This window comes from Phalacrocorax aristotelis, chromosome 26, assembly GCF_949628215.1.
Source record: "Phalacrocorax aristotelis chromosome 26, bGulAri2.1, whole genome shotgun sequence".
In the NCBI taxonomy this organism is placed as follows: Eukaryota; Metazoa; Chordata; class Aves; order Suliformes; family Phalacrocoracidae; genus Phalacrocorax; species Phalacrocorax aristotelis.
In genome coordinates this window covers 1585263-1612135 of record NC_134301.1, presented here as the reverse complement: position 1 = coordinate 1612135, position 26873 = coordinate 1585263, and the positions used below count along the sequence as shown (strand labels likewise).

Here is a 26873-nt window from a genome sequence, read left to right as displayed (position 1 = left end):
GGGCGCAGGGGGTCTGGGGGGCCACCCACGCGCCCACCCACGCGCCCACCCACATCTGCGCAGGCACCGGCACACGCCCTCCTGCACGCGTGAACACGCGTGTGTCCCCGTACAAACCCCTGCACGTACACACAGGGGCATGCACAGCCCCACACGTGTGCACCCCTCGTACACACACACGCACACAGATGTGTCCCTGTGCAAACCCCGTCTGCGCACACACACGTGCACACCCGCTGCGTGCACACGCATGCATCCGTGCACACACATGTGTCCATGCACACACCCGCCTGCGCGCACGCGTGTGACACAGCCCCATGCGTGGGCACCCCTCACACACACGTGTGTCCCCTTGCAAACTCCCCGTGTGCACACACGTGCACACACACACATCTGTGCACACACCCGCCTGTGCGCACACGTGTACGCACAGCCCTACGTGTCTGCACCCCTCGTACACGCGTGTGTCCCTGTGCAAACCCCCTGTGCGTGTGCACCCGCACCCACACACCTGCTATGTGCACACATATGCATCCGTGCACACATGTACACACAGCCCCATGTGTGGGAACCCCTCACACACGCGTGTGTGTCCCCTTGCAAACACCCTGTGCACACACGTGCACACACACATCTGTGTGCACACCCGCCTGCGCACACACATGTACACACAGCCCCACACGTGTGCACCCCTCACACACGCGCGTGTCCCCTTGCAAACCCCCCGTGCACACACACACACGTGCACACCCGCCTGCACGCGGTTGTGTACCCCCAGCCCCACGTGTGTGCACCCCTCGCACACGCGTGTGTCCCCTTGCAAACCCCCGTGCACGCACACACACGTGCACACCTGCCTGCAAGCAGTCGTGTACACACAGCCCCACGCGTGGGCACCCCTCGCACACGCCTGTGTCCCCTTGCAAACCCCCCATGCGCACACACACGTGCACACCTGCCTGCGCACACTCGTGTACACGCAGCCCCACGTGTGTGCACCCCTCGCACACGCGTGTGTCCCCTTGCAAACCCCCGTGCACGCACACACCTGCACACCCGCCTGCGCACACTTGTGCACACGCAGCCCCACGTGTGTGCACCCCTCGCACACGCGTGCGCGCACAGAGCCCCCCGCGCTCCCCCCGCGGCGGCGGGGCAGGGCTGATGGATGGCCTCCTTTCAATCCCGGCTCCTCGTTATTGATTTTCCTTTAATGAAAGTTAATTATAACAATGATTTAATTAATAGCGGCTCTCTCTGCCTTTATGGCTTCCCGCATTAGGGCTGCCCATAAATACAGCCGCCTGACAGCCTGCGCGGCACCGCGGCCCCGCACCCCACCTGCGGGTGACACCAGCCCCCCACACTTTGGGGGTGCCCAGCACCCTGGGGTGCCCCAGCACCCTGAGGTGACACCGTCCCCCCTCACCCTGGAGGGCCCCCAGCACCCTGGGGTGACACTGGCCCCCTGCACCCTGGGGGTCCCCAGTAGCCCCAGCACCCTGGGGCACCCCAATCCTCCAGCACCCTGCGGTGGCACCATCCCACAGCACCCTGAGGTGACACCGTCCCCCCTCACCCTGGAGGGCCCCCAGCACCCTGGGGTGACACTGGCCCCCTGCACCCTGGGGGTCCCCAGTAGCCCCAGCACCCTGGGGCACCCCAATCCTCCAGCACCCTGCGGTGGCACCATCCCACAGCACCCTGGGGTTACGCTGTTCCCTCCACACCTTGGGGGTCCCCCAGCACCCTGGGGTGACATTGGCCCCCTGCACCCTGGGGTGTCCCGGTTCTCCAGCACCCTGGGGTGACACAGGGTCCTCAGCACCCTGGGGTCCCCGCTCCCCCTGCACCCTGGCGTGACACTGTCCCCCCTGCACCCTGGGGGTCCCCCAGCACCCTGGGGTGACACAGCCCTCCCCCGGCCTCACACACGTGCACACTCCCTGCACACGCATGTGCGGACACACGCACGTGATCATGCAGACCTCAGTGATGCACACACCTGTGCGCACACACACCTGGGCACGCACACGTGTCACGCGTGTAGGCAGACGTGTACACACACGTGCACACACGCACCCCCTCCCACACATGTGTGCCCCCTCCCCGGCCCCACGCACGCCCACGCACCCCTGTGTCCCCTCCCCAGTCCCACGCACCACAACCCCCCCTCCATGTTCCCCCCTGCCCCACGAACTCCCACGCACTCCCGTGTCCCCCCCCGGCCCCACGACCCCCCCCGCCCCCTCCCCGGTCCCACGCACCCCCACGCACCCCCGTGTCCCCCCCCGGCCCCACGACCCCCCCCGCCCCCTCCCCGGTCCCACGCACCCCCCCAACCCCCTGCTTGAGCCCCCACGAAGTTGCGCCTCGCAGCCGCCAGGGGGCGCGACGCGCGGCCCCGCCCCCTCCCTCCAGACCCCGCCCCCACGCCCCGCAACCCCCGGTCCCGCCTCCTCCCGGCCCGCAGGCGGCGCCGCGGGGCGTGCGGACGCTCTGGGCGATGACACCGACCTCCCTCTCAGTGGTGCTTCCGGGCGCACCTGCGCACTCCGTGCCTCCGCGACCTGCCCGCTGCCGGTTCGCCAGGTGAGCGGCGGCGGGCCGGGGCGTGAGGGGGGGCATCCCCGGGGGGGAGAGACCCCCCTCGGTGGGGGCAAGAGGAGGGGGGTTAGAGACCCCCTCATGGTGGGGGAGTGGGAGAGAGACCCCCTCGGGGGGAGGGGAGGGCGAGAGGTATCCCCTCAGGGGCGGGAGGCCCCCTCAGGAGTGGGGGGCGGGGGCCGGGAACCCCTTCTCAGGGGCGGGGGGCGGCCAAGATAGCCCGCCCCCCCTTTGGGAGGGGACAGAGACGGGCGATCTCCCCCCCACCAAGGAGCTGGTTGGGGTTGGGGCATCTCCCCCTCCCCGAGTTTTGGAGTGACACCCACACACACAGAGTTTTGGGGTGACGCCCCCGCTGTTTTGGGGTGATATCCCCTCACGCTGCCTTCTGGGGCGATCTCCCTCCTACACTGGGGTTTCACGCTTGGTCCTCTGCAGCCCCCATGTCCCCTGCCAGGTCTGGGGGTCCCCAGGCTGTGACACCCCCCCCCCCCCCCCAGAGCTGCCCCATTCTCCATCCACGTCCCCAGAGGCAGAATCGAGGTGGGATCCCCACAGCCCGGCCTGTCTTATGGGGACCAGGGGCCTCATGAACTCCTGTTGGCCCCCAGGGGTGTGACATCCCCCAGGACACTGGAGCAACTCCAGGACCCCAAAATCCCTGAGCCCCAGACTGCCACCGTGGTGGCACTCAGCCAGGAGCTGTCACCTGGGTGACAAAAGCACATCCTCCGCCACCATCCCTGCATGGCTCAGACCTCCTGTGTGTCCCCAAGTCCCCTGCCTGTCCTGCAGGTCACCTCGCATCTGTGAGGCCAGATCCCGCGTGCTGCGGCTCCTCACGCCCCGGTGTCTGTGTGTCTCTTCTAGCCGTGTCCCGCCCGTGTGTCCCTCCGTCCCTCACCATGTACGCCTGTGCAAAGTTTGTCTCCGCTCCTGCGCTAGTGAGTAGTGACAAACCCCTCCTTCGTCTTCCACGTCCCCTCTGTGGGATGAGGGTGTGGGGCAGGTAACGCATGCCCCCTTGGGGACAAGGGGAGAGGTTTGAGGACACTTGGAGATTTAGAGCTGTCCTGGACCGCACTGAAGGTGAGCAGAGCCCTGAGAGCTCAACTGCTCTGGTTAAAGATCATTTGCCATCCCTTGATGGTTACTAATTACCCACATGGAGGTGGATACAGCGCTGCCTTTGGCTGGGTGCCGGTCCCAGTGGCATGGAGGATCTATAACCTGATCTGTGCGGCTATGGGGTGCTTGTAGCAGGGCCACGTGGGGCCTGGGAGCTCCACTTCGGTGCTGGGTGCTGGCACAGGCTCTCCCAGTTGGGTGCTGCTGGCTCATGGGGTGCCCCAAGGGGCCGATCAGGTTTGGGGAGTACCAGAGGTGGCAGCAGTGGCCTCAGGGGACCCTCAGGTGGAGTTTTGCTGCCCTGGGGGTGCGTGGGGTGGGGCACCTTCTCCCAGTCTGAGGGTGCTGTGCTTTGCAGGTGAGGAGGAGCTCGCGGGTGCTGTGCCAGCCCCTCTCTGCCTCCGTGCTGAGCAGCCCTGAGGCCCGGACGGAGCAGGTAACGTGCCTAGCTCGGACGGGGGGGGATATAGGGGGGCAGTGGGGTGCTGAGCACCGGCCTGGGAGGGGCACAGTGAAGCAACTGTGCGCCCCACCCACTCTGGGGCTCCCTGAGAGGCTTCAGGGAGCTCAAAAGGGGGAAACTAAGGCCTGAGGTTCCCCCTTCCCACCCACTTGCCCACCCCCCTGTCCCCCAGGTGTGGCCAGGCACCCACCGGGCCATCCAGACGAGCGCGGCCCACCAGGACATCGACACCGCCGCAAAGTTCATTGGTGCCGGTGCTGCCACCGTGGGGGTGGCTGGCTCCGGCGCCGGCATCGGCACCGTTTTTGGCAGCCTCATCATCGGCTATGCCAGGTCAGGGTGGGACACTGAGGGGATGGAAATGGGGGGGTTGGGGGCCAACCCCAGCCCATGCTGACCGGCCTCTCCTGTCCCCACAGGAACCCCTCGCTCAAACAGCAGCTTTTCTCCTATGCCATCTTGGGCTTCGCCCTCTCCGAGGCCATGGGGCTCTTCTGCCTCATGGTGGCCTTCCTCATCCTCTTCGCCATGTGACGGAGCCAGTGGCAGTGATGGTGACGGAGCCGGCAGCCTGCTGTTCCCATTCCCCAACCCCATCATGGGTGGGAGAGGAATAAAGACGGTTTGATAATGGGGTCTTGGCTCCTCGTGTCTCCTTGGTGGCCCCGTCTTGTGTCACTTGCCTACGGCTGCCACTGGGGCATGGCACTTCCCCCCCCCCAGGAGGTGGCAGTGTCCCCACAGGGGACACCAGGTGCCTGGGGCTGAGCCCTGCTGTCACCCTGAGCCCTCAGCCAAGTCCCCAAGGGGACAAGGATATGGCTGATCCCTGGGGACAGCCAGGAGCCCTGGGGACTGCAGCGAGGGCTGACACCCCCAGCTGTCCCTGCCCAGGGATGTCACCCCCTTGGGGACACCTCAGCCAGGACCTGCTGCCTGGCAGCCCCAGGAGCCGGGGTTTGGGGTGCTCGTGGGTGTTGGGGTGCAGGCATCAGGCGTGTCCTGGGCTCAGGTGTGTCCCGGTGTTGGGGTGTCCCTGTGTCCGGGTGTCCCCGTCTCGCTGTCCCCGCAGGATGGAGGTCCCCCTCGGCGGCCTCGCTGTCCCCCCGGAGGCCTTCCTCTCGCTGGCCGCCCCCGAGGAGGCGTGGTCAACCCCGCCCCTCCACGGCGGGACCCCGCCCCCGAAGCCCCCCATTGGCCCCGGCGCCGTTACCTCCCCTCAGGTCTCGCGAGATTCTCGGTCGTGGGGAAGGGGGGGCGGGGGGGGCGGCTCGCGGAGGGGAGGCGGGAGCCCCAGCGCGAGAGGCAGCCAGCGCGAGGCCCCGGCGGTGGCGGTGCGGCCTGGCCTGGCCCGGCCCTCCCTCAGGTAACCGGCTGCGCCCGGGCTCGGCGGGCCGCGGGGCTGCCCCGGGGCGGGGGAGGCGGTGAGAGAGGCGGCGGGGCAGCCCCCGGGGGGCCACGGGGAGCCCTGGCCGGCCCCTCCCCCACAACTCTCCCTGACTTTTCGTGAGGCAGCCGCTGTACTCCCCCCCGCCCCTTCGTTGATTGACGACGCCCTCCGGCCAATCGGCTCGCCGCCAGGTCCGGAGTGGCGGGCGGCGCTGCCAATGGTGGCTTAGGGGGCGCCGCGATGAGGCTAAGCCCCTCCCCGGGTGGGCGGGGCTGCTGGAGGCAGCGAGGGGCCCGGGCGGTGCCTGAGGGGGGGAGCCCGGAGGCCGGGGGGCCGAGGGGGGGGGAAACCCGGGAAAATGGGGGGCTTGGGGTGAAGGTACAGGGAGGTCAGTGGGGTACGGGGCATCAGTGTGGGGCGCACGAGGGGTGGGGGGTTTGGAGGGGTCCTGGGGAGTAGTGGGGGGCTCAAGGGATGGGTTTCTTGAGGGGGTTTGGAGAGGTTTGCAGATATGGGGGGCTTTAAAGGGAGGGCGGTCTTGCAGTGGGATTCTGGGGGTGAGCCCTGGAGCGGTACTGGGGAGACTTGAGGGACTGTGGGTGGGGGGCAGTTAAGGGGTGGGGGAGCTTTGGAAGCTGAGAGAGAATTGGGGGGGAGATGGCTTTGGAGGCTGTAGATAAGGAAGAGCCTTCGGTGTGCGGGTCCTGGGGATCCTGAAGAGATATGGGGTGCTCTTGGCAATGGCAGATGTGGGGACCCCCTGAGGTACAGGTGCTGGGGGAACCCCTTAAACTGGACTCTGCCCTCCTCTAGGTGAAGAGGGGTTTGGGCTCAGTGTGACGGCTCATGACTCTTTTTGGGGCAGCTGGGGAGGATCCAGGCCTACGTGCGGGGGGCTCCCAGTGGCACGCAGGTGTGGAAAGGATGCAGAGAGGTTGTGGGTGCCCATGGGCATGAGGTGGGGAGCAGGGTGAGGGCTGGTGAGTGGCTGTGGGTCTGCAGGGTGTTGGAAGGTGGGGGGCTCTCAGCCCCATCCCACCCCATGCAGTCCTAGGGGGATTAGTGATTCCCACAGCACTGAGTGAAGGAAGACACACAGAGAGCAGAAATCGGAGAACTGAGTAGTTTCTTTTAAAGTCTGAAACAGTGGATAATTCTCACTGGGGGAATTTGAGAGCTCAAGCTTTTGAAAGCTTGTTGAAGGGGTGAGGTTTCTCCAGGTGCTTGCTCATCTGCTGCTGGTGCTGTGAAATCTGTGGCCTCTCAGTAGCTCTGGCTTTGCAAGCACAACCTGGGTCAGGTCTCAAAGCTGTTCTGTTCCTACCGCCAGAACCGTTGGTATGGAGTCCCTCAACCTTACTAAGGCAAAGAGATCAGCTGGTTCAGGTGTGAGATGAAATGCGTGCAACAACAAAAACTCCTTGTTCTGCTCAGCTTTTCCCATTTTGCTCTTTCTGCCTCTTTCTTTGTTGCCTCTTCTTCACCGGGTCCCATCGTTATGTTTCTTCATGAAGTTATCGCTTCTTTTCCTGCTCAGGTCTCTCTAAAGACCAACATTTTAATTTAACGTTCAGGAGTACAACATAAAAGTGTTGTTAATCCTTTGGTGGACTTCCCACTTTATTTTGCCTCACTTGTTGGTCAGGGACTTTCTTCCACCAGCAGTGTTGAAGGGCACGTTCTGAAAGGGGTTGTCTAGTTCTTTGCAAACTGCTTTAAAAATAGTTGTCACTAAAATGCAGTCATTTCTGGAGAGGAATTCAGCAGCAGTTCTGAACCACTGGCTTTGTTGGACAGTTTTTTTGGATTGGGGTTTTCTCAGCGGAGACTAAGAATAACTTCACTGTTTGAATGTAGAGAAGTAGTTCGTGGGAGGTGGATTCAACAGCCAGATTCCCGTTTGGAAAACGAGCAGGGTTAAACATCCTTGCTCCTGTTTCCTTAAAGCGAGGGATCATATTCACCCTCTGTGACATGAGGGGGGTAATTACCGTTGCCAACTGTAATCACTTTGCGGGCTGGAGAGTGCTGGAGTGCTTGTTTGCTCTTAGTGTTAAAAACAAACAAACAAAAAAAAGGAGTGGGTTCAGCTGGTGGAAGCAGCTAGTCAGCGATCGACCTGCGAGGTTTGTAATGATTACCTGTGGCTGGGATGGTCTTTTCTCAGCAGAGTGTTTATTTCTGGTCCTAGAAGGTGGTTGGGAATTGAGAAGTGGGAGGCTATTTTAGTATCCGATAGACCTCACTGCTTTGAGAACTTTAATGCAGCTGTGGATTTCCTTAATTGTGTGCCAATCCTTTGGTTATACCTAATTGTAGTATGTTAAACACTTCCTCTCCCTTTTGGCACTTGCCTGTCAACTAACTGTAAAAAATTATCTTGTCCACCTTACTTACAGCTTAGCCCAACTAGGCGTCTAGTTATTTTAATCTTTCCTTGTAAATCAATCCCTACAGCTGCTTAACTATATTTTCCCGAATGCCTTCCGATTTGCCAATATCCTCCTGATACCAAAGAGCTTGGACTCGACCGTGGCTTGCATCAGCATGCTGGCGATCGGGACTTTCCCTCCTTGTGTCTGTTCAGATTATAAGAAGGAAAAGCTTTACGCAAACTTTGTGAATGTGTTAAACCTTCCACTTGCAATTTGTCTTTCACTGTAACTTCACTTCCCCCTGTTGAAGGGTATTTCTAACATTAATTTCTACTTATTCTTGCTCATATTTCTATTTTCTCAAGGTTCCTTATTTTCCAGTCATCTCCAGCGTTTCCCACCATATGTATTTAGCGCTCTGATTTTTTTTCTTCCTCTGTGTAATTCATGAAGATGTCAGGTGAAAATGGCCTTGCTGAGTCCACTGTTAGACCCTCAGCCCACCTTGGTAGGTTGCAAGTGTTGTTACCCTTTTTCAGCTGGTTGATGGGACTGTGGTTAGTCTGAGTTCACTTGGAAAGCGCCATACGGTGCGTGTGGCAGGACTATGATGGTGATGGCTTAGATGGGCAGTGTAGGAAGACAGCAAAAATAAAAGGACATGGCTTAAAAAAAAATTCAAACTCCTTGTTAATGTCTTTATTCCCATCTCCTCCAAAACCCCTCAGAGCTCAGCTGGAGGCAACGCTGACTGTGGAGGATGTTCTCAGGATGGCTAAAAGGGGGTTTGCGGATGTGGTGTGGGGCAGGCAGGAAATTTCCCTTACCCGTTTTGAAAGATGGGGAAGTTCGAGAGAGGAAGTGCGAGTGGATGGGTGTGAGAGGATGGTTGTGGGGAAGAAACCGAATCCTCCTTCCATCTTCCTCCTTGAACACGCAGGAACCTGACTGCAAGGTCCACCAGTTTCACCTGATAAGGCAGCCAGGAGGAACCGGAGCTTTCCTGAGGGTGCGTGGAGGGGATTGGGGCAACCAGGACACGTCCTCACCCAGAGCTAGTCGCTACCTCTTTGTGGTGGAAACGTATCTAAAATGGCTTAGTAAAATACACTCAGCTTCTGGCAGGCCTTGTGGTGCACGTGTTGTTTTTTGCAGCATGTGTTAGAGGATCTCTGGGTTGGATTTTGTTTTGGACTCATTTTCTGCTGTATCACATGTGATGCTTTTTCACGTTCTGTTTGGTTTTATTTATTCTTCTGACTTTCTTGGAGCCTTTTTTTGTTCATATTTTTTTTTTTTTTTAATATTCCTAGTGCCGAGAATGGAGGCCGGATTTCCAAAACTGCTCTTCCCTCCGTCGTTTAGCACCCAGCTACAATGCATTTTGAGAGGGCTTTGCAGTGCTGGGAGAAAATGCTTTTTTGTAACAGACCTTCAGGATTGAGGACCTGCTGCTTCCTGTAACTTCATGTTTATTAAGATCCCCCCCCCTTTAAAAAGTAATCCTGGTTCTTGGTTTTGGTTTCAAGGAACTTGTAATACAATGGGTGAATGCTGAGTAGTGTAGGCTGAGCAGAGATGTAAGCAAGGGGACTGGGCTTCCTGGGGGAGCCAGAAGTGGTTTCTGTTTGGTGTAGAGGTGCGTAGGAAGCTGCCTATAGAGACTAAAACAAAAGCACATTTATAGCCTTGCTTCCTTTTGAATATAAAGCTGAGGTTTTAATAAGCCGCATAATGCTCAGCCTTGACATGGCAATATTTGTCACATCTTTTTGTCTGGCTGATGAATTCCTACGTCATATCACTCAAAGTCCTCAGCAAATCTCTTAATTCTGTTCCTTCTCCGCTTCTTTGCATCGCTTTGCCCAGATCCGAAAAGTTAAGGCTTCACCTGCGCGCAGCTGTGCTCTGCCGGCAGAAGCGGTGGGAGCAGGGGGTTGAGGCTGGCCGAGCTGTATCTGGAAGCAGGTCTGTGGCCTCAGCTGTCCTCCAAGTGATGCGCACGCAGGTGGGTGAGCAGCGAGACGGGGCCACGGAGAGCACGCACGTTGGAGGACACCAGATTTCCTGACTTAGAGCCCTTGGTAGTGGTGGTACCCACAGAGGTTCCTCTCCAAGCTGCTGGTTGATGTTCGTGCATTCGGGTTTGTTCTCCCTCTTTAGAGTTGGTATTTACAACGTGTTTTGCTGCAATTAGTCTTGGCTCGTGGGAGTTTGGCTTAATTGCTTCTCTGAAGTTCAATTTCATCATCTTCCAAGAGCTCCTTGCCCTTTTTTTTTCTCTTTTCCACCTCCCTGATACACCTGGTGGGGCACGTGCTGATGCAGGAGTCAGCTGTGCAGTAACCCTTGTATAGCACACGCTCTGTTTTAATGCATGCCAAAGCTTGACGCTTGTTTTTGAACCACGATAAATTCAGTGCCTTAACAGTTTCCAACACGGTGTGGTTTCGCAGAAGCTAAACCTAATTTTAATGCTGGCTAATTATTTAGTGGAGCGGGATTTTTGCATTGCACCTCTTTCCTCTAAGCCCTTGGCGCGCTTCGCTGGGGTGGTGGTGAGAGGCCGAGCTGGCTGGGGTGAATTTTCCTACCTCCCCATCTCCCTTCTGCTGCTGTACGTGAGCAGGGGCTGCTGTCCTGTATCAGGAGAAGCGCAGAGCTGAGCTCCCGCCTCCGAGCAGCCATTTACTGAAGTTTCCCAACAAAAGCAACGAGTTTGGCTCCTGGGGAGCAGCGCAGGGATCGCGAACGGCGCTGCCGCTCTCGTCGCGGGAGCGAGCCAGCCCGCGGAGTGCCTGCAGCCGTCTGGAATGCCGCTCTGCTGTCCCACCCTTGCGCGAGAGAATGAAGTGGTGGTGGAGATGCGGTGCCAGCCGTTGCAAGCTGGTTCATGAATAAACAAAGCTCCTCTGCCAGCTACAGGCCGTGCTACCCACTGGGGGCATTTCTCTGGGCACGCTCTGCAGAGCTAGTCTTGCTTCTGAGCTCTCTTTGTGTGGCACAGCTACCAAATAAATCCTAAAAGAGGAGCTGTACGAAGACATTTTCTTCCCCTTCTCCTGAAAAAAAAAAAAAAAGATGTTTGAACTCCTCTAGTATGAAATGCATGTTGTGCCTGGAGTTCAGAAGTGTGTAAAGCTGCAAAGTTCGCCACTTCCCTGCCTTTTGGGGATGTGCTGCCACGCTTGCAGTACTGCCTTTAGCAGAGCTCTTGCACAGCTTGCCTGTTTCTTTTTGTGCTTATGGAGAATGTTTTCGGCCCTGGCTGGCAGAGACCTTGTTCTGAATACCATTGTTACCATTTAAAATAATAATAATAAAAAAGCAGTCTTTTACAGGCTTCAGTGTATTAAGGACTTGGCTCGATGTGGACTTGGCAGTGGTAGGGAATAAGCAATGCCCAAATGAGTGTATTTATACCTGTGTAACTAACCGTACCAAGCTGTCTTCTACCCTTTAACTGTTTCCAAAGTGAGTAAACCAGACTTGGAGCAGAACGTGGCTTTTGGATTTTCTGCCAAAAAGCTCTCGTTGGTGCTGAGTCTGCTGAGATGAAGGGAACAAATCTTCAAATCGCTAAGCAGTTGATGTCTGCAATTATTTAAAATAGCTGGTGTTTAAAATAGACTTGTTTCTAGAGGTACAGCTGGTCGTGTCCACGGCTGAAGGTGCTGGAAATCCTTAGAAGTTTCAAAAGTGAGGTCGAACTGCTGCCGGTGAAGCTGAAGTAGGTTGCGTGTGGGCAGGGGAAGCTTTGGCAGTTAATCTCGCAGTGAAATGTAGTTTTCTTCTACTTCGTGCTGTTCTCATTGCAGCAGGAGCTGAAGGTAGGCTTGGCAGCCGTTCACGGGCCATTCTTTTGCTGTTCCTGCGGTAGGAATATTCCCTTTTTTTTTTTTGAGTGTTGGTAAAATAGAGCCGGAGGAGGAGGAGCAGCAGAGAGGGAGATGAGATCCAAAGGCAGATTGTCACCGGGGTGACAGCACTTGGGTGCCAGGTCTCCTGGCATTAACTGTTGGGTCCTGAAAATGCAAAGGCCGAGACTTAGCTGAGCATCCTGCAGCGCAGGGTAGATTTACCGTATGAAAACGGAACTGACGAAGTTTATCTACAACCTTAATTGGGTTAGAAGTCTTTATATGGCAGAGTGCGCTGTTACAAACCTGGAGAGTTTATATAAGAGTGAGCATTGCTCATCGTCCAGATCCTTGCTCTGACGGAGCCATGTGCAAAGCCAACGTGACAAAATGTGACTTTTTTTGAACGTAATCATGAGTGTGTTGGCAGCGTTTTAACGAGCAAGTTTGTTTTCTGGTGGAGGTGATAAGAAGCTTCCTGAGGGATGCTCGCTCCTCTTCATGTGGATGTTTTTCATCCTTCTACCCCCATGCTGCCTTTCCTTTCTTTTTGGAAAGCTCTCTAGTTTTAACACATATAGAGCGCCCATTTGTATGATCCACGTTTAGGGCGCTGTATCCTTCATCTATGCAAGATTTCACATTTTGAATTATGTAAACTATAGATAGGAAATCATTGCTTTGTTCCCCGCTAAAACGCAATCATTCCGAAGGCAGAATGCTGTTCTAGTTAAACAACTCACAATAATGTACCAGATTTCTAGACATTGCTTGTATTTGGAATATTTCTTGCTCCCCTCTGATTTTAGGGCTCACATATCAAATAATGATGCCATAAAATGTGTGTGCCTTCGAATGCTAAATAAATAAAAATGCCCACATGTGATGTAAATAATAACAGGTGGGACAAAATATTTTTACTTTATGACCATGCGTACATGCAAGAGTGTCGTGCCTTTCTGTCCCCTGTCCTGCTGGTGCTGTTTCAGTTATTTTAATTCATTGTTGAGAGTTTTATCCGTAGGTAGTCGCTTACATAAGAGCCTCTCCTGTTCTTAACTCCGTGCAGCCTTGACTTTGATCTTCCTTTAAAACTCTTCATGTACCGTTGTGGGGAAAATATGTTCAAGCTTGACTCGGGCTCTTACGTCCCATTTTCAGCAGCTTTTTTCCTCACTTTCATTGAAACAAGGGCTCTTAAGTGGCTAAATAATTTCAGGAAATGGGACTCTAGTTTCTAGGTCACTTAGGCATTTCCTAGGTAAAATAATGCATCCTCTAAGGCTTGTCATGGCTTTCTTATAATTATCTCTACTCAGTAAGAAACAGTGGGTCTCTTAGGTTTTTCCTCCCTTTCTTAAACTTGAATTATTTCTCTCTCCTGTAGTAGATCTCTTGCAATATGTTGTCCCTGCTGTGAAGAGGTATATAGCCGAAGATGTATCACCGCTAATGAAGAAGCGCAAGGCGACCCGAGAGCTCTAATGCCAAGATCTGGAGGCTGCCTGCATGCGTCTTGGAGTCTGCCTTGTAGCATGTCTTTTCACTCAGTGTGCCGTCGTGCTACAAATCCAAGCCTGCTGGAAGCAACGCCAGAGAAATTTCCTATCTGGTGATCTCTGCTTAGAGCCTCTCTTTCTGTGAGCTGCCAGGGTTTGCTCGGTCGTGGTGTGAAGGAGGAAAGAAAGGCGTTTTGCTTGAGATTGTGGGGACGGTTCGTGCCGTGTTGCTCTGGCTAGAGGGGTGTACAGGTGTGGTCTTGCCTGTTGTCGCTCTGGGTTCATGCTTAGGTTGTCACCTTGCTCCTGGTGGCAGGCGTACCTCTGGGTCTAGCCAAAGACATGGGGTCTGCTCCGATCTTGGAGGTGACAGCAACGGTGGCAATTAAGTGGAGGCTTGTCTGACCTCAGTGGAGAGGCTCGGGGATGTCCATGAAGCTCCTTCTGTTTTGGAGGAGGTTCTGGAGCAACCAGTTGATGATAAACCTGGGACCTTGCTGCTCTTTGCAGCGTTGAGGCGGGATGCTGTATCTGATGAGGGCTGGCTAGGTGCTCCCATCAAATACTCTATCTAGGTGCTGCCAGTGAGTCCTGCTCTGTCTGCTGTCGGCATCTTGCAGTTTGTGTCCTTGTGCCTTGGTGTAGATACCTTAGGGACATCCTGTAGAGTCCATCTTTCCTCCAGAAACTGGGAGTGGAAGCACAACTTTGGCATATGAGTAACTGGATGATGATTTAAGATGGTCTTTCTCCATCTTCTTGCCTGGGGAAGTTGCTGACTTGCTCGTTTATGTTGGATTTTGTCTCATGTTCATCAAAGGCTTCAAAACCATTTGGACAGATGCCTTTTCGTATTAGAAATCTGATACTTGGCACCTAACTAGAGAAACCTTGCCTGCATTAAAGCATGTTTTGCCAAGCTACGACTGCTTCGGTGGTGTTTGGCAAGGATTAGTTAAAGTAGGTATTTGAAGAGCAGCAGCTACTTCTTTGTCAGGAATCTGACTATGAAAGGAGGAGCAGGAGGATGCGTGCTGTTAGTGCGATGAAATCTGACCTCCTTGCACCTCGAAAACACCGAACCCAAGAAGTGCTCGCAAGGCATCTGCACACCGGTGTCCCTCAGCTCGATGTTAGAGAGCAGAAGGACCTCCTGAAGACGGTTCCAGATCACTCGAGCTTCTTGTGGTTTGTCTCGCTTGCTTTTTTCATCATGGTGTTCTACGTAGATTAAAAAAACCAAACCAGTGTTCTTCCCTTTGTATTGCCTGTTGTGCGCGGGCAGCCCCGTGGCTTGGCTGGGCCCCAGACGCGCTGAGATGACACGAGACTTTCTCTAACACCTTGCTCCGAAGTCGGAGGCCAGGCCAGATCTGATCTGGAGGCCGGCCAGCGCGAGCAGGCTCTTGGACAAAGGAGCTTCTATCACAGTTTTTATCCTGCCAGACCCTAATGTGGAGGCAACATTAACAAATTACACTTTTTGTTATGGTAACGGTAAACTTGTTACTGTTTTATGTAAGAGGGTTATAAACAGTGTAAGTTGTGTAGTTGGGAGAACTGGTGGAAGCTGTGCTAGGAGAAGCTGCCTGGCTGCCAGGAGCTCTCAGCCGAGCAGGTTTGTTGCTCTAACTGCAGGGGAAAAGCTTTTCTGGTTCCAGCTAAGTCTCCTGTGGCAGATGTGCTGGTCTGGGGCCTGTGTTACTCCTTTTGCTGGCATTTGTTTTACGTTTGGCAGGACGCTGACAATGCTTCCCTATCCCATAGCTCATGCATTGAGAGGAGGAGAGCGACTCTTGTTCATGGTTGTTGCTTCATGTCAGGTTTGACCCTTTTCCCAAAGCACGTGAAAATACTCTTTGCAGCCAGACTGTTAATTTGCTCCTGCGTGAGCTGAGGAGAGACGCTTTTTAAGTCACTTTAGGGCCAAATGCTATGCCTTGTAGGAAAGGTTGTTCTTCTGATAGCAGCAACTGCAGCTCACTGGGGTGGTGAAGCTCCAGGGCTGTTTTAAGGCACTTGCAAGCGAGGAGCGAGGGTGTAGTGCATCTCTGGTGCTCTCAAGACTGTTTGGGGATGCTCTTGTGCACAGGGGATCCTCTACAAGCCTGAGAGCAGACCTGAACACCCAGAAAAGTACAGTCAGACGGTAAGTGGTTGCACTTTGCTTTCGCCCTGTGCTGTAGGTTAACTCGTAATGACTTGTTAAATACTGAATGTCTGTTGGAGATTTACTTCAAGCGAGTTCCTTGCCAATATTCCAGTTTATACAGTTGGGTTTGCTTTATCAAGCTTATAAAGCATAAGGGTGTTATGCCTCTAAAGCAGGTTTTATAGCATCGGCTTTTGGCCTTCTTTCCCAGATGACAATTTTAAGCTCTCTTGTAGCTTTTTAGTTACAAAGCAAACATTCTCACTCCTTCCCTCGCACCCCAAAATAACTTTAAGGTCAGAGCCCGGGACTAACAGCAGCCTGCGCATTTTCACTAAGCTCGCTGGTGGCCTCTCCCTGTAAAACTTAAAATCTTGCGCAGTGTCTTTGGGTGTATAATAGCTGGCGATAAATAGTCAGAGATCTGGGCGAACAAAGGTGCAGAATAAGCCCTGTTCCCAAGTCCCTGCAGGCACCTAATTCAGTTTGACAGTCAGCGGTCATTCACCAGCGGAAATTAGGTGCCAAATTGACTTTACAGAGCACCTAAAAGTAAGTTGGGCACCTTGCCCTTTGTCTTGTGGAGCTAACCCTGCGACAAGGAAGCCTAAATGTTAAAGGGGCTTGTTTTTTTGGGGTTGTTTTTAAGGAAGAACTTGACCTATTTGTTTTTACCCCACTTCACGATGGATTATGGTGCTCTGAATCATCACCACAGTGTTGTACTCTGGGGTGGCGTGGGGCATGCTGATGCTGAAACCCAGCCAAGTGCTGTGGAAGGACTGGCTTCCCCTCCACGCATTTTCTGGGTGCAGCTCCCTCTGTGACCCTGCTGATCGCAACCCATGCAGAGCGCTGTGTGCTGAAAATTCGTTTCGATGGTCAGGAAGCTCGAGGCAGAGAGCTGTTAATGACTGCACTTAGAAAAATAATAAAGAGCCTTTCCTGGAACGGTCTCAAAGCAACATGTTTCCTTCCTTGCATTTTAGTAGGAAATCTCTTACTATTTTTGAGAGCTTGGGGCAGTGCCTTAAGCTTCCTTCTCTTTTGGCTAGTGGAGTAGAAATGGCCCTCTTAGTCTGACTTTCTTTCCCTTGTACTTACCAAAAAGCAGTTTGGTTTTTGATTGCAACCAACCTCTCTTCCAGTTCCAGCTCCCAGTGGCAATTGCAGATTCTGCCTGGAGTCTGCCTGTGATCTTGTATATTCTCCTGTAGTAAGATGTACGCTGCAGCACAGATTCTATGCAGCCATCTATAATAATCTAGTTTATTGTGGTTTTATCTCTTCTTCCCAGTAGCAGTGTACTGCCTGTCCTTGGGGCTTGGTCTAGTGTCTTGAGCACTATTTGTGTTTGAATAGGCTTGTTTGTATCGCGGCTCTGGTTGTTAATGCTCTTGGCATGGCTCCCAGGTCTCAAGGAAGTTACCCAAATTGATCTGGGATGGTCTTGCGACTCATTAGTCTCTGAGAATTAATCCCATGTAGCTCAGTCTCATAAAAAGTTAACTCCTAGCTCTGTTTTTTACCTTTTGCATTAAACTGGCATGCCAAAAGTAGAAGAGAAGTGAGGAGCACAGTGACTTGATCAAGGAGAAAACAAGCTTCACCTGCCATAGGTGTAGTAGTACCAAGGTCGTACCTCGCAATAATCCCAGGTGACGATGCCTTCTGTGGGAAGACTGCTTTCTCTTTTTTTGGGGGAAATATGGGGATTATTGAAAGAACACCATTTTTGATCCAATTCCGCCATTGTTCCTGCTCTCAGCTAAGTTACTGTAATTTTCCTATGAAAATCACAGCCCTCCCTGGATCCTCCGCCATTGAGAACTCTCTGCCCTATTTAATAGCCTGGGACAATTGCAAACAGGTTTTCTCTATTGCCTGTTGGTAGAAAGACATCTTACCTTTAGCTGCACCTTTGCTTGGACTTGCTCCTGCATGCCTGAGGCTGGTGTCTGTGATGGGTTTTATGTCTGACTGTGAAGGGTGCTTTTTCATTTTGGAGAGTAAAACAGTTATAATCTCTGTGCCAGGACGTGTCCTGCATTGATACAGGCTGGGGCAGTTGCACTGAACCATCTGGATATCCTCTTTCTGCTTGCAGATGGCATCGCCCGTGTCAGATGAACCCCGTCATCCCAGAGCCCCTGGTAAGAGCCTTTTTGGGGCGCTGGGTGCCGCAGTCACCACGGTGTCAGCACTGATCCTGACACCGAGGCAGCAACGCAGTTCTCCTGTGTGATTTGTCTGCTTTTCCTTGCCACCTCTCCTTTCATCGTTGCTGTAACTCTTGGCCGACTCTTAAAACTGAGGCTGAAATTCCCTAAATTGTCCCTTTTCGCAGTGCAGCGCTCAAGCAATTGTTTGTTCTTTTGGTGGCTGCAAATCTGAGGGGTGAGAGCGCGAGGGAAGGCTGAAGCCTTTTACTGGAATCTGAAAAATAACTGTAGATAAACTCATGCACAGACAGAATATGGAGCGAGGGAGGCTTGATCGTACCTGCAGGCGTCCGTTCATCTCTTGCGAACTAACAGCCCTTTTGTTTCTGCACCGCACCTTTCACTGACAACCTTTACTTACAGTCGGTTCCCTGGGAGCGTCCTTTCTCTTGATGTCCCTATCTCTAGCAATTTTCTTTATTCTAACTCATTTTGCAGCTCATTCTTCGCTCAGGTCTTCCCAGGCAAGTAAATCTTAGCAGGCAGAGACTTCTGTCAGCAGAGCGTGCAGTTTGCTTTTGTTTTCTGTTCTACTTTAAGCCTATTTTTAGGAGGTTGCTCTGCAGCTCTTTTGGTTTTGTTTCATGGTTGGTGCAACCTCTAGCTTTAATTTTGTGGTCATATTAATGTAAAGTTTATCCTTATGATTTATGGGAATAAACCATAAATGTGCTTGTACTGGTACCCGAGTAAGTGCGTTCATGCCGGAGAGGGGAGCCGTGCTGGCAAACTCGAAGCAGAACAATTTTTACGCACGCTCAAGTGTTCACTGGGATCTGAAGTATTTCAGCTTGTCTTGCAAGGCACAGATGCAAGAGTGTTGGGCACAAGCATTCCTGCAATAACAATAGTCACGTGCAAGTACAACAATAGAGCCTTATTTTTAGAGCATTTTTCATACCAGCTGTATCCCCCAACATTCAGCAGAGTTAATGACCTGGGAGTTTCTTCCATCTTAACACTGAGGTTTTAGGAAAAGGGTTTTTTGGTGGGAGTTTGAGGTGATTCAGGAGAAAAATAAGAAGCGTTTTCCAGTTGGTGGGAGCTGTGAAGTTCCCAGTGTTGGGTGCGGGAGATGTCGGGCCGTCGCTGGATGCAGCATAGGAGGATAAGAGACCCAGCAGCGTCCTCGGAGGGTACGAGGGGCCAGTTGCTCATGACTTTTGCAAGCCAGAAGAGGCACGACTCAGATTTACAAATCTTGAGACTGCTTCTAGGTCTTGGCTACTTGTCAATAATTCAGCTAGAACAGGGCCCTGAAAGCTTCACGAACACAAAAACCCCCAGACCCTGATTCCTGGGGCAATCGAGTGTACTCACTGCTTAGGGTATGGTGCAGTTGTGGTAACGTGCGGCTGTGGGTAACGATACTTAAAGACAATTAAAAGTCTGATTGTGGCCCTTTCTGTGGCATCAGGCTAATGCTGCCAACCAAAACCATGACTTGTCCTGTGGGTACGGGCATACTTAGGAAACTCTTTTCCTCTGTAAAGCTAAAATAGTGCATTTGAAAGGATACAGAGCGTCTTGGATGACAGGATCCATAAATGCCGAATGTGCTTTTGGAAATGTGTATCGTGCTTCTCGTGTCTCTTCCTACACTGTTTCCAAATGGAAGTTTTTAAAATGGGTTCCATGAGGTGCCAACACGCGTCCTGGGGGAAATCCTTTTCAAGAAGGCTGGTCTTTCATTGCTGTTGTCGATGCATGTAGTATGTCTAATTCCTCTTAAGAGAGTTAAAATATTACCCCTAGGTGTCTGTCTAGACTAGGATAACAAGCTTAGTTTTTTTCTTAATGGGTTAGTTAACATGCTTTGGGACCACTTCGGTTTATGGACTGATATACCAGGGGGAAAGTAGCATATGGGCTGACTTTAATATCTGCAGGAAGAATTAAGCTTCTAGATAAGTGGAAATTTTGACTATTGAGGTAAGCAAAACCAGCTCGTCCCCAGACCAGTGTCTTCACCATAAACAAGAGACCTTGTCATCATCAAGTTCCTCATCATAAACAGAGGATCTGATGGGTAGCTGCGTTCGTTTGAACGGGAAGGGGAGGCTTCAGCTTGCATTGGATACCTGCAGCCTTCTCGCCTCCAGCTCTTGCAGGTACTAGCAGCCTTTTCAGATGGGTAAAATACATATTTAAATTTTAAAGATGACAACATCATCCCGTCTCTGTACAAACCTGGGCATCACTTTTAACCTCTCTAGAACTTCACACCTAGATTGTGGTTTATTGCCAGGTTTGAAATTACATATTTTCTTTGTGTTTGATATACTTGCAAGCTCATGATTGAGAAATTCAGCAGTAATAGTGGGAAAAAGCAGAACTTTCCTATTAGACTGGGGAGAACTGTGTGCAAGGAGGGAGGGCCTGTGCTGGGGGAAATGAGCTGTCTACTAGAAGACTCACAAGTCCTAGACTGGACCCCTTCCTGCTTCCCAGTCCCAGCAACTAATTTCATAGAATTGTAGAATGATTAAGGTTGGATCATCAAGGATCTAGGATCATCAAGGATCTAGGATCATCAAGTCCAACCGCCAGCCCAACACTACCCTGTCTCCTCAACCATGCCCTGAAGTGCCACATCTACACGGTTTTTGAAATCCCCCCCCAGAGATGGTGACTCCCCTTCCTCTCTGGGCAGCCTGTGCCAGTGCCTGACCACTCTTCTGGTAAAGAAATTTTTCCTACTATCCAACCTAAACCTCCCCTGATGCAGCTTGAGGCCGTTTCCTCTCATCCTATCGCTTGTTACTTGGTAGAAGAGACCAAACCCCACCTCACTGCAACCTCCTTCCAGGTAGCTGTAGAGAGCAATAAGGTCTCCCCTCAGCCTCCTCTTCTCTTGCTTCCCAGTAGACTTCTGCAAAGAGTCATAGGGAAGAAATGTAGCAAAGCAACTTCCAAAGCACCCATTTGAAAAGCATGTGGAGTTTTACATCCCTAAAATGGTGGTAGCGGGAGGTTTGTGCATCTCCTCCAAGTAACGATATGCTTTGTCGTCACAAAATTGGCAAAGGCTTATCCAGCTCCGACTGTGGCCTGGCACAGCTCTTTGGGAAGACCCTTCTCTCTTCCCATGGTGCAGCAGGAGGCGCAGCAAACGTCACGGTGTGTAATCTCCTGTGCTGGCGCTGGTGCTGTGGGCAAAACTCTTCACTTCCATCTGTCTGCCTTCCCTTTGCAGGGACTTGCCTAGATTAGGGGTTCTCACGGCTACCTTGGATTACAGTTGATCCTGTCTACACCAGGCATTGCAAACAGGTTAGTTAAAACATAGTTCTAAATATATTTGTTCTAAGGTAATAGGTATATGTTCCAAAACATGGAGAAAACCTTCTTCTGTTAGGTTTAAACTCTGAGAGGACAAAACAGTTCAAAAGTGGGAAGTGGTCTCCCCTTCAGTGCAGCTGTATCGAAGCTCATAGTCTCCTAACATCCGTTATAGGGGCGAATTACCACCTTCTTCATCGCTGAGAGCAAGCTCTTGTGCCCGGGTTCAGCCCGTGATAGATTTTTCATTTATAAGCCTCCATGGTTCTAAGGGGATTTTCTGTGGTTTGAGTTCTGCAGGTGCTAATTTGATATTTTGATTTGTTTGAGGGTTTTCTTTTTTAATTCTCTTGACTCTTCACAAGGGAATTCTTCCAGCAAGTTTCAGGTGGGTCTGCTGGCTGAATTATTTATTAAGCAATCTGCAGCATGCTTGGTGTATTGCACACAAAATTGGTGTGTCGCCTGCACCACCATGTTCATACTCTTGACTCAGATTTTCCAAAGCCTCAAAGGAAAGTCGATTGTCTCCGATTCTCATCAGACCAATAATCATCTCCAAAACAACATCTTGTAGTTCTTCTGAACTTAATAGAAGCCCTTTGCTATCAGTAAGGCCTGAGGCTGCCCAAAATGCTCTCTTGTTAATGGACATTTAAAGCATGCTGCCTCATAGCACACACCTCAAAATACTTAACTTTATTACGTATCAGCTGTGACTCGATTACTTTTTCCTTTAAAAAACACATGCCATCCTCCCAGCTAAGGACCTGAATTAACAAAAGGCTTTGTGCACCGGTTCCTTGTGGAATCAAAACTTTAAATATCTTCATACCCTGCAAATGCAATTCATGCAGCAGTTGAATAAGTGGAGCCTACATGGGGGTGCATTTAATCTCTAGAGGGTTCGTTTCCTCTAGCTGCAAAGCAATAGTAAGTGGGTTGCCCCAGATGGCACCGCAAGGCAGTGACGGAGCTGGGAACAGGACTTGGGTGAACGTTGCCCTGGGGCTCTGCCTCGCTTCGTTTGCAGAAGAGCACCTCATCTCTCGGATGATATCACACCACACGCCTCCTGTGGCAGCTCGATGCCAGCCCAGCATCCTGACATGCGCTGAACCACTCCAGATAATACTTCTCATTTATGTCCATGCCAGAAGTAGGAAGAGGTGATGTCCCCACCAAATCGCTAACGAGATTAACTTCAGGAAAAAGTTGTCATTGCTCTGTCGGCGCTGACACCCTCGGATAAGCAGTGCTGGAGAAATGGTGGAAGCGTGGCTGTTGTCCTGGCTACGCTCGTCCGGCTTTGGAAACATCCCCTTGCGATGCTGCGGTTGCTTTGGTGAGGAGTTAGTCGCGGCTGAAGGTGGGAATGAGATCCGCTACAGAGCAGATGCGCTCTTGGATGCAAAGCTCACGTTTATTCTGTTGTTCTGCATGCTGTGAGTGCTCCAGAGGAGTTGCTCCTGTTGAGAGCGCTGCTCTATACGAGCTAGTCTTCAGAAAATTTGTACTCTTAAATACCCTGTGCAAACTCCGAGGGGTGCCTGATTATCAGCACAACACACACTGGAGACCGCTGCGAAGTGTGGCTTTGGGTTTACTTCTCTTTACAGACAGCCTATAGGTTATTTGCATGAGTTAATAAGGCAAGAGAGAGAGGAAAAACAGAGACAGACTTGGGGAGCAGAGTCTGTTTTGGTTGAAAACATCTCTTCTGTTTTCCGTGAGGCGGCAGCTGCTTGTCAGGTCTGCGCTGACAGAACTTTGAAGCACGCTCCAGTAATCTGTCTGCATTTCTTCGTTTCCCCTTGCTGTTTCCAACATGCTAAAAATCATCAAAACAGTGAAATACTGTCCCGCGGCTGCAGGAAGAGGAATGAGAGTGTGTTCCCAGTATCCAATCATCTGCTTATTCTGCTTGTTCTTAAGAATAGAATTTATTGAAGCAATTTATCCTGACTAAATGTGATATAAATCTGAGCACATGTATGTACATACCAGTCATAGTCTGTAGTGAACGAGCAGCTAAATCTTTCTTTAAAGAATGAGTGAATCCTCCTGACACTTTGCAAGATCAAGTAAACTGAGGTTTTTGCAGTGTGTTGGTCCTGAGTTGTTTTTTTTTCTAACAGAGCTGCTTGTTATGCTTTCAGAAGTAGCTGGCAGGCAGCCTGAAATGCCATTGGGTGTTTGTTTTGTTTTCCTGCTCTCTGTTTCAGTTAGTGTTATCAAAGCCCTGGGAGTGACAGCTGATCCATTTCTTTAATTTCTCAAATAGCTTTTTATATGCATCGGAAGCATAAATATGAGGTAGAGAGACCCTGAAGTTCATCATATTGGCAAAGGCAGCAAGCTGCTTAGGCGACAGTGGTAAGGACAGATTTCTGACCTGTGTTTAATTAAAAAGCGGAGGCTTGGCTGCCTTGTGAAATACAGCAACCCCCCTCCATAATAATTATGCTGCATGTTTAACAGTAGAAATAAGCACATCCCCAACCTTATCCCACACAACCGAGTTTAAATGCATAGGAGTGATTTAAACAATCCTGAAACACTTCCAGCGCCAGCCTAGCTTTGACAGCAAGGGGCATTACAACTGTCCTTTAAAGTTTTGTGACTTCGCCGCTGCTTAGTACCATAGCTCTTAGCTTGGAGCTGCCTGATCCCTTGACGGTTGCTGAATGTGGCGCTGGTCTGGCAGAGGACTCCTGAGTTTTGTGGTTAGTTTGAGAACAGACTGTAAAAACTGATGCCCCAGGCTCCCGTTGTAGTCCAGCTTACCCGCGTACCTGGCTGTGAGGACTCCTGAGAAGAGCTTTCAGGCTCTCATCTCACCACGTGCTTAGCTTGCCAGCTCTAAGTATGGTCGTTCCTCTAAGTATTACGTCATCAAAGTGCTGTTCAAACACAAACCCGTGAGCCCCCACTAGTGCAAACTTGTGCCGCTCACCTTGTAGGCAGGTAACCAACTTGTCAAAGCGTGTGCAAATCATTGACTAAATAGAGAGTAAGAAATCTGGAACTAACGATTCTTGCTTCTACCTTCAGCTTGATAAACAGACTGGAGCTCCTGGGAGCCTTGGCTATGCTGAGAGCCGTGGGACAGATCCTTGGCTCTTATTGGCAGCTCAGACAGGCGCCAAGAAAGACTTGGGAGGGAAGAAACGAGGTCCAGGCTGACCAAGACAGCAACTGTTGACTTTTATTTGGTCTGTGTCCTGATATCATAGTCTTACCAGCCGCCATGCTGCGAAGGTGATGGTAAAATAACTCCCGTAGTCATTGAGTTGATGTTTCCTTTGTGTCTGGTCTGATTTCTCTTATTATTTTCTTACAGAAGGAGCAGTAATTGGGCTGCCCTCTGCTAGGAGTGAGTGATGAAGGACTAAGTCCTGTGTCTCGACTTATTCAGAGTTGTAGCTTTGCAGCTGACTGGAAGGTTTAGATGCAATATTTTTGGACCTCAAGCACTGGTGATAAAAAGTGTTCCATCGGTTTTGTGCTTCTCTTCCTTGTAGCATCAGAGAGTTGATCCCAGCAGCGGTCTGGTATTACAAGAAGGTTTGACCTCTTCAGCCCTCCTTGCTAGAGACTGCTTTTGCATGTTAAAACTTCCTGAGGAAGCAGGTCGTGACAGCAGCTCGTGCGTCCACTGTTAGGATGCAGCAGATGCACCTGTATCAGCTGCTTCAGGGCCCGAAGGAGCTTCCCCTTGGAGGAGGATCAGTTTGTCATGGAGAGGTGGAGGTGAGATACCCTTTGTTTAGCAGGCAGGAGCAACAGGTCAGTATTTTGGTTTCTCGAGTTCCTAGTTTGGAGCTTCTGTGGAAGTTCAGAAGGATGGTATGAAGAGTCCTGTCGTTTCCGTGTGCCCCCGCTCAGACTCGTCTTCCTGTCATCCGCGCCCATGTCACCTCAGAGCTGCTGTCGTCTCCTGCCGTCCCACCCTCCAGTTCTGCAAGCCCCGTTTCACTTCTGGGGGCTTTTCTGGGGGGCTGCTGTGGTGGCTGGATGGTCCTGGCCATCTTTATTGCCTTTATTACGCTTGTCCTACGCTAGGGAGCGTTTTGGCCGCTCTCCCGTTCCATTTGCGAGAGGGCTGTTTATCGTTTGTGAGTTTGTGTTTGCATAGGCCCTGGAGTTTTGCTTAATAAAGCCAAAGATAGTCTAGTGTTGTGGACGTCTCTCCCCTTTTTGTGGGAGAAGAACTGGCAGCTGCTTTCTCCTAGCTTTTGGTTGTGCTGTTGTGTGCTGTGGCTGCGCCAGGGCTCGAGGAGGGGAATTCCACCTCTTGTAGCCACCCATTTTAGCTGCACGCTGCCCTAGCACATGGTAATAGAAAAATAATCTTTCATTCATATTAAAGAATAATTGATTTCTGCGTCTTTTCAATAAAAGCGAGAGGGGACTGTTTTCTGTAGTGCATGCATTCACCCTGTGCTGCTAAGTCACATTCTTGGAGCACTTTCTCATATAGCTCCTAAAAATAACAAGTCTCCCCACCCTCTCTCTGCTGCTCAGTGTGTGCACGCGCGCGTGTGTTAATGGTTAGAAATGCAAAAAGCTAACTCAAAGAGCCTGTGTCTTCGTGGCCGCGTTTTGGCCGCATTCTGGTTTCATTTCTGCTCTTGGCTGTAGCAAGCTGACATGCGTCGCTGAAGCCAAGTGCCGAACTTGGAGTAAGAGATGCTGGAAGCAACGTGAACTGCCAGAACATGTTCGCACAGTAAACCCCCTGAAGAGATAGCATTTGCTTTATTATAGCTTTTTAAAATCCTGCTATAAAAATATCAGTGGGTGGAGGGAACCATTATTTCTTGAATTTGAGGTGGTGGGGGTTACTTTATTTACTCTTATTTTTTATTAATAAGAATAGCTTCTCTTGTAGCATAATAGGACTGAGTGTTTTGTTATCCTTGGCTATAATCTGTGATAAACTACCCCTGCCATCAGCCTTGTAGTTTACTCACTAGGGAGCCAGATTATTGCCTTGTAAAACGGAGCACCACTCCTATAATCCCTTAATTAATTAAATGACAAATTTTAGTTCTCTCCCATTGAAAATATAACTTGTACATAGAGAGGACTTGGATTTATTTGATCGCTTCTTGCTTGCACTTTTTTTTTTCCTGTAGATTGTCACTGTCTTTGCTTATGTGTCTGTGCTTTCTGCTGTAAATACTAAGGGAGGGTGAAGCAGGCTGTGTCCTTCCTCGAAACCCTCCATCTGGGGATGTTCCGTAGGTCCTTGCTGCGCCAGGCGGTCCTTTGCAAGAGATGAGCCATGTCCCCGTCTTGCAGGTGGTGACACTGAGATGCAGAAAGTCCCTTGGCCCTTCAGAGAATCGGTGGTGGGCCTCGGTGGGAGCCCAGGCGTGGAAAACTGCTCCTTTCCCACCCGCTGGCCCGCGCTGTCTCACTGTCACGGTTCCCAATGAGCCCTTCGAGCTGCGATGCCACGTTTTCTCTTCGTATGTGAAAAATCGACTGGGCCCTCCGAAGTCTTATTTAAACTTGGGTTGGATTAATTTCTCTTCCCTGATTGTGTCTAGGGCACAAAGAGATCCTCCTTCCCAGCGGGCGCGGCGTTGATTAATTACAGCCCTGGAAAGGGCAGCTTCTGCTCTTGATATTTTTAATTTTTTTAGCTTTTTTAACAATTTCCTCTTCTCTCCTTTCTCCTCAGCTTAGCTCAGCTGCATGAAATATGGGAGACGACAGGCCGTTTGTGTGCAATGCCCCCGGCTGTGGACAGGTACGTTTACAGTATACTTTATTGTGAATGTGTCGTTGTGAATCAAAGTGGCTGTTTTATCACTAAGGCAAAGAGTTTAAAGCCGGTGTTTTACGTGATCACTGGAGGTAATCAGATCAGAGGATTTGCAGTGT

General features: G+C 51.6%; 2 protein-coding genes across 5 annotated transcripts in view; both read left to right on the top strand.

The window, feature by feature from the left end:
• Positions 1-2491: 2491 nt before the first annotated feature.
• ATP5MC2 (ATP synthase membrane subunit c locus 2) lies at positions 2492-4833 on the top strand. Its single transcript, XM_075075739.1, is given in 6 exon segments — positions 2492-2592; positions 3478-3502; positions 3504-3551; positions 4094-4171; positions 4371-4531; positions 4618-4833. Coding segments are annotated over 6 exon segments (513 nt in total). The 5' UTR covers positions 2492-2506; the 3' UTR covers positions 4733-4833.
• A 592-nt stretch (positions 4834-5425) lies between these two features.
• LOC142048760 (cyclic AMP-dependent transcription factor ATF-7) overlaps positions 5426-26873 on the top strand; it is a 70096-nt gene continuing 48648 nt past the window's right edge. The window contains exons 1-3 of one of the 4 annotated variants that reach the window (XM_075075948.1): positions 5449-5564; positions 20893-20969; positions 26671-26739. In XM_075075948.1, coding sequence (XP_074932049.1) covers positions 26692-26739 — 48 coding nt within the window. In that variant the 5' untranslated portion in view covers positions 5449-5564; positions 20893-20969; positions 26671-26691. Of the gene's footprint in view, positions 5565-20892; positions 20970-22291; positions 22324-26670; positions 26740-26873 lie in introns of those variants that run through there. The other 3 variants (XM_075075949.1, XM_075075947.1, XM_075075946.1) reach the window with 3 other exon arrangements.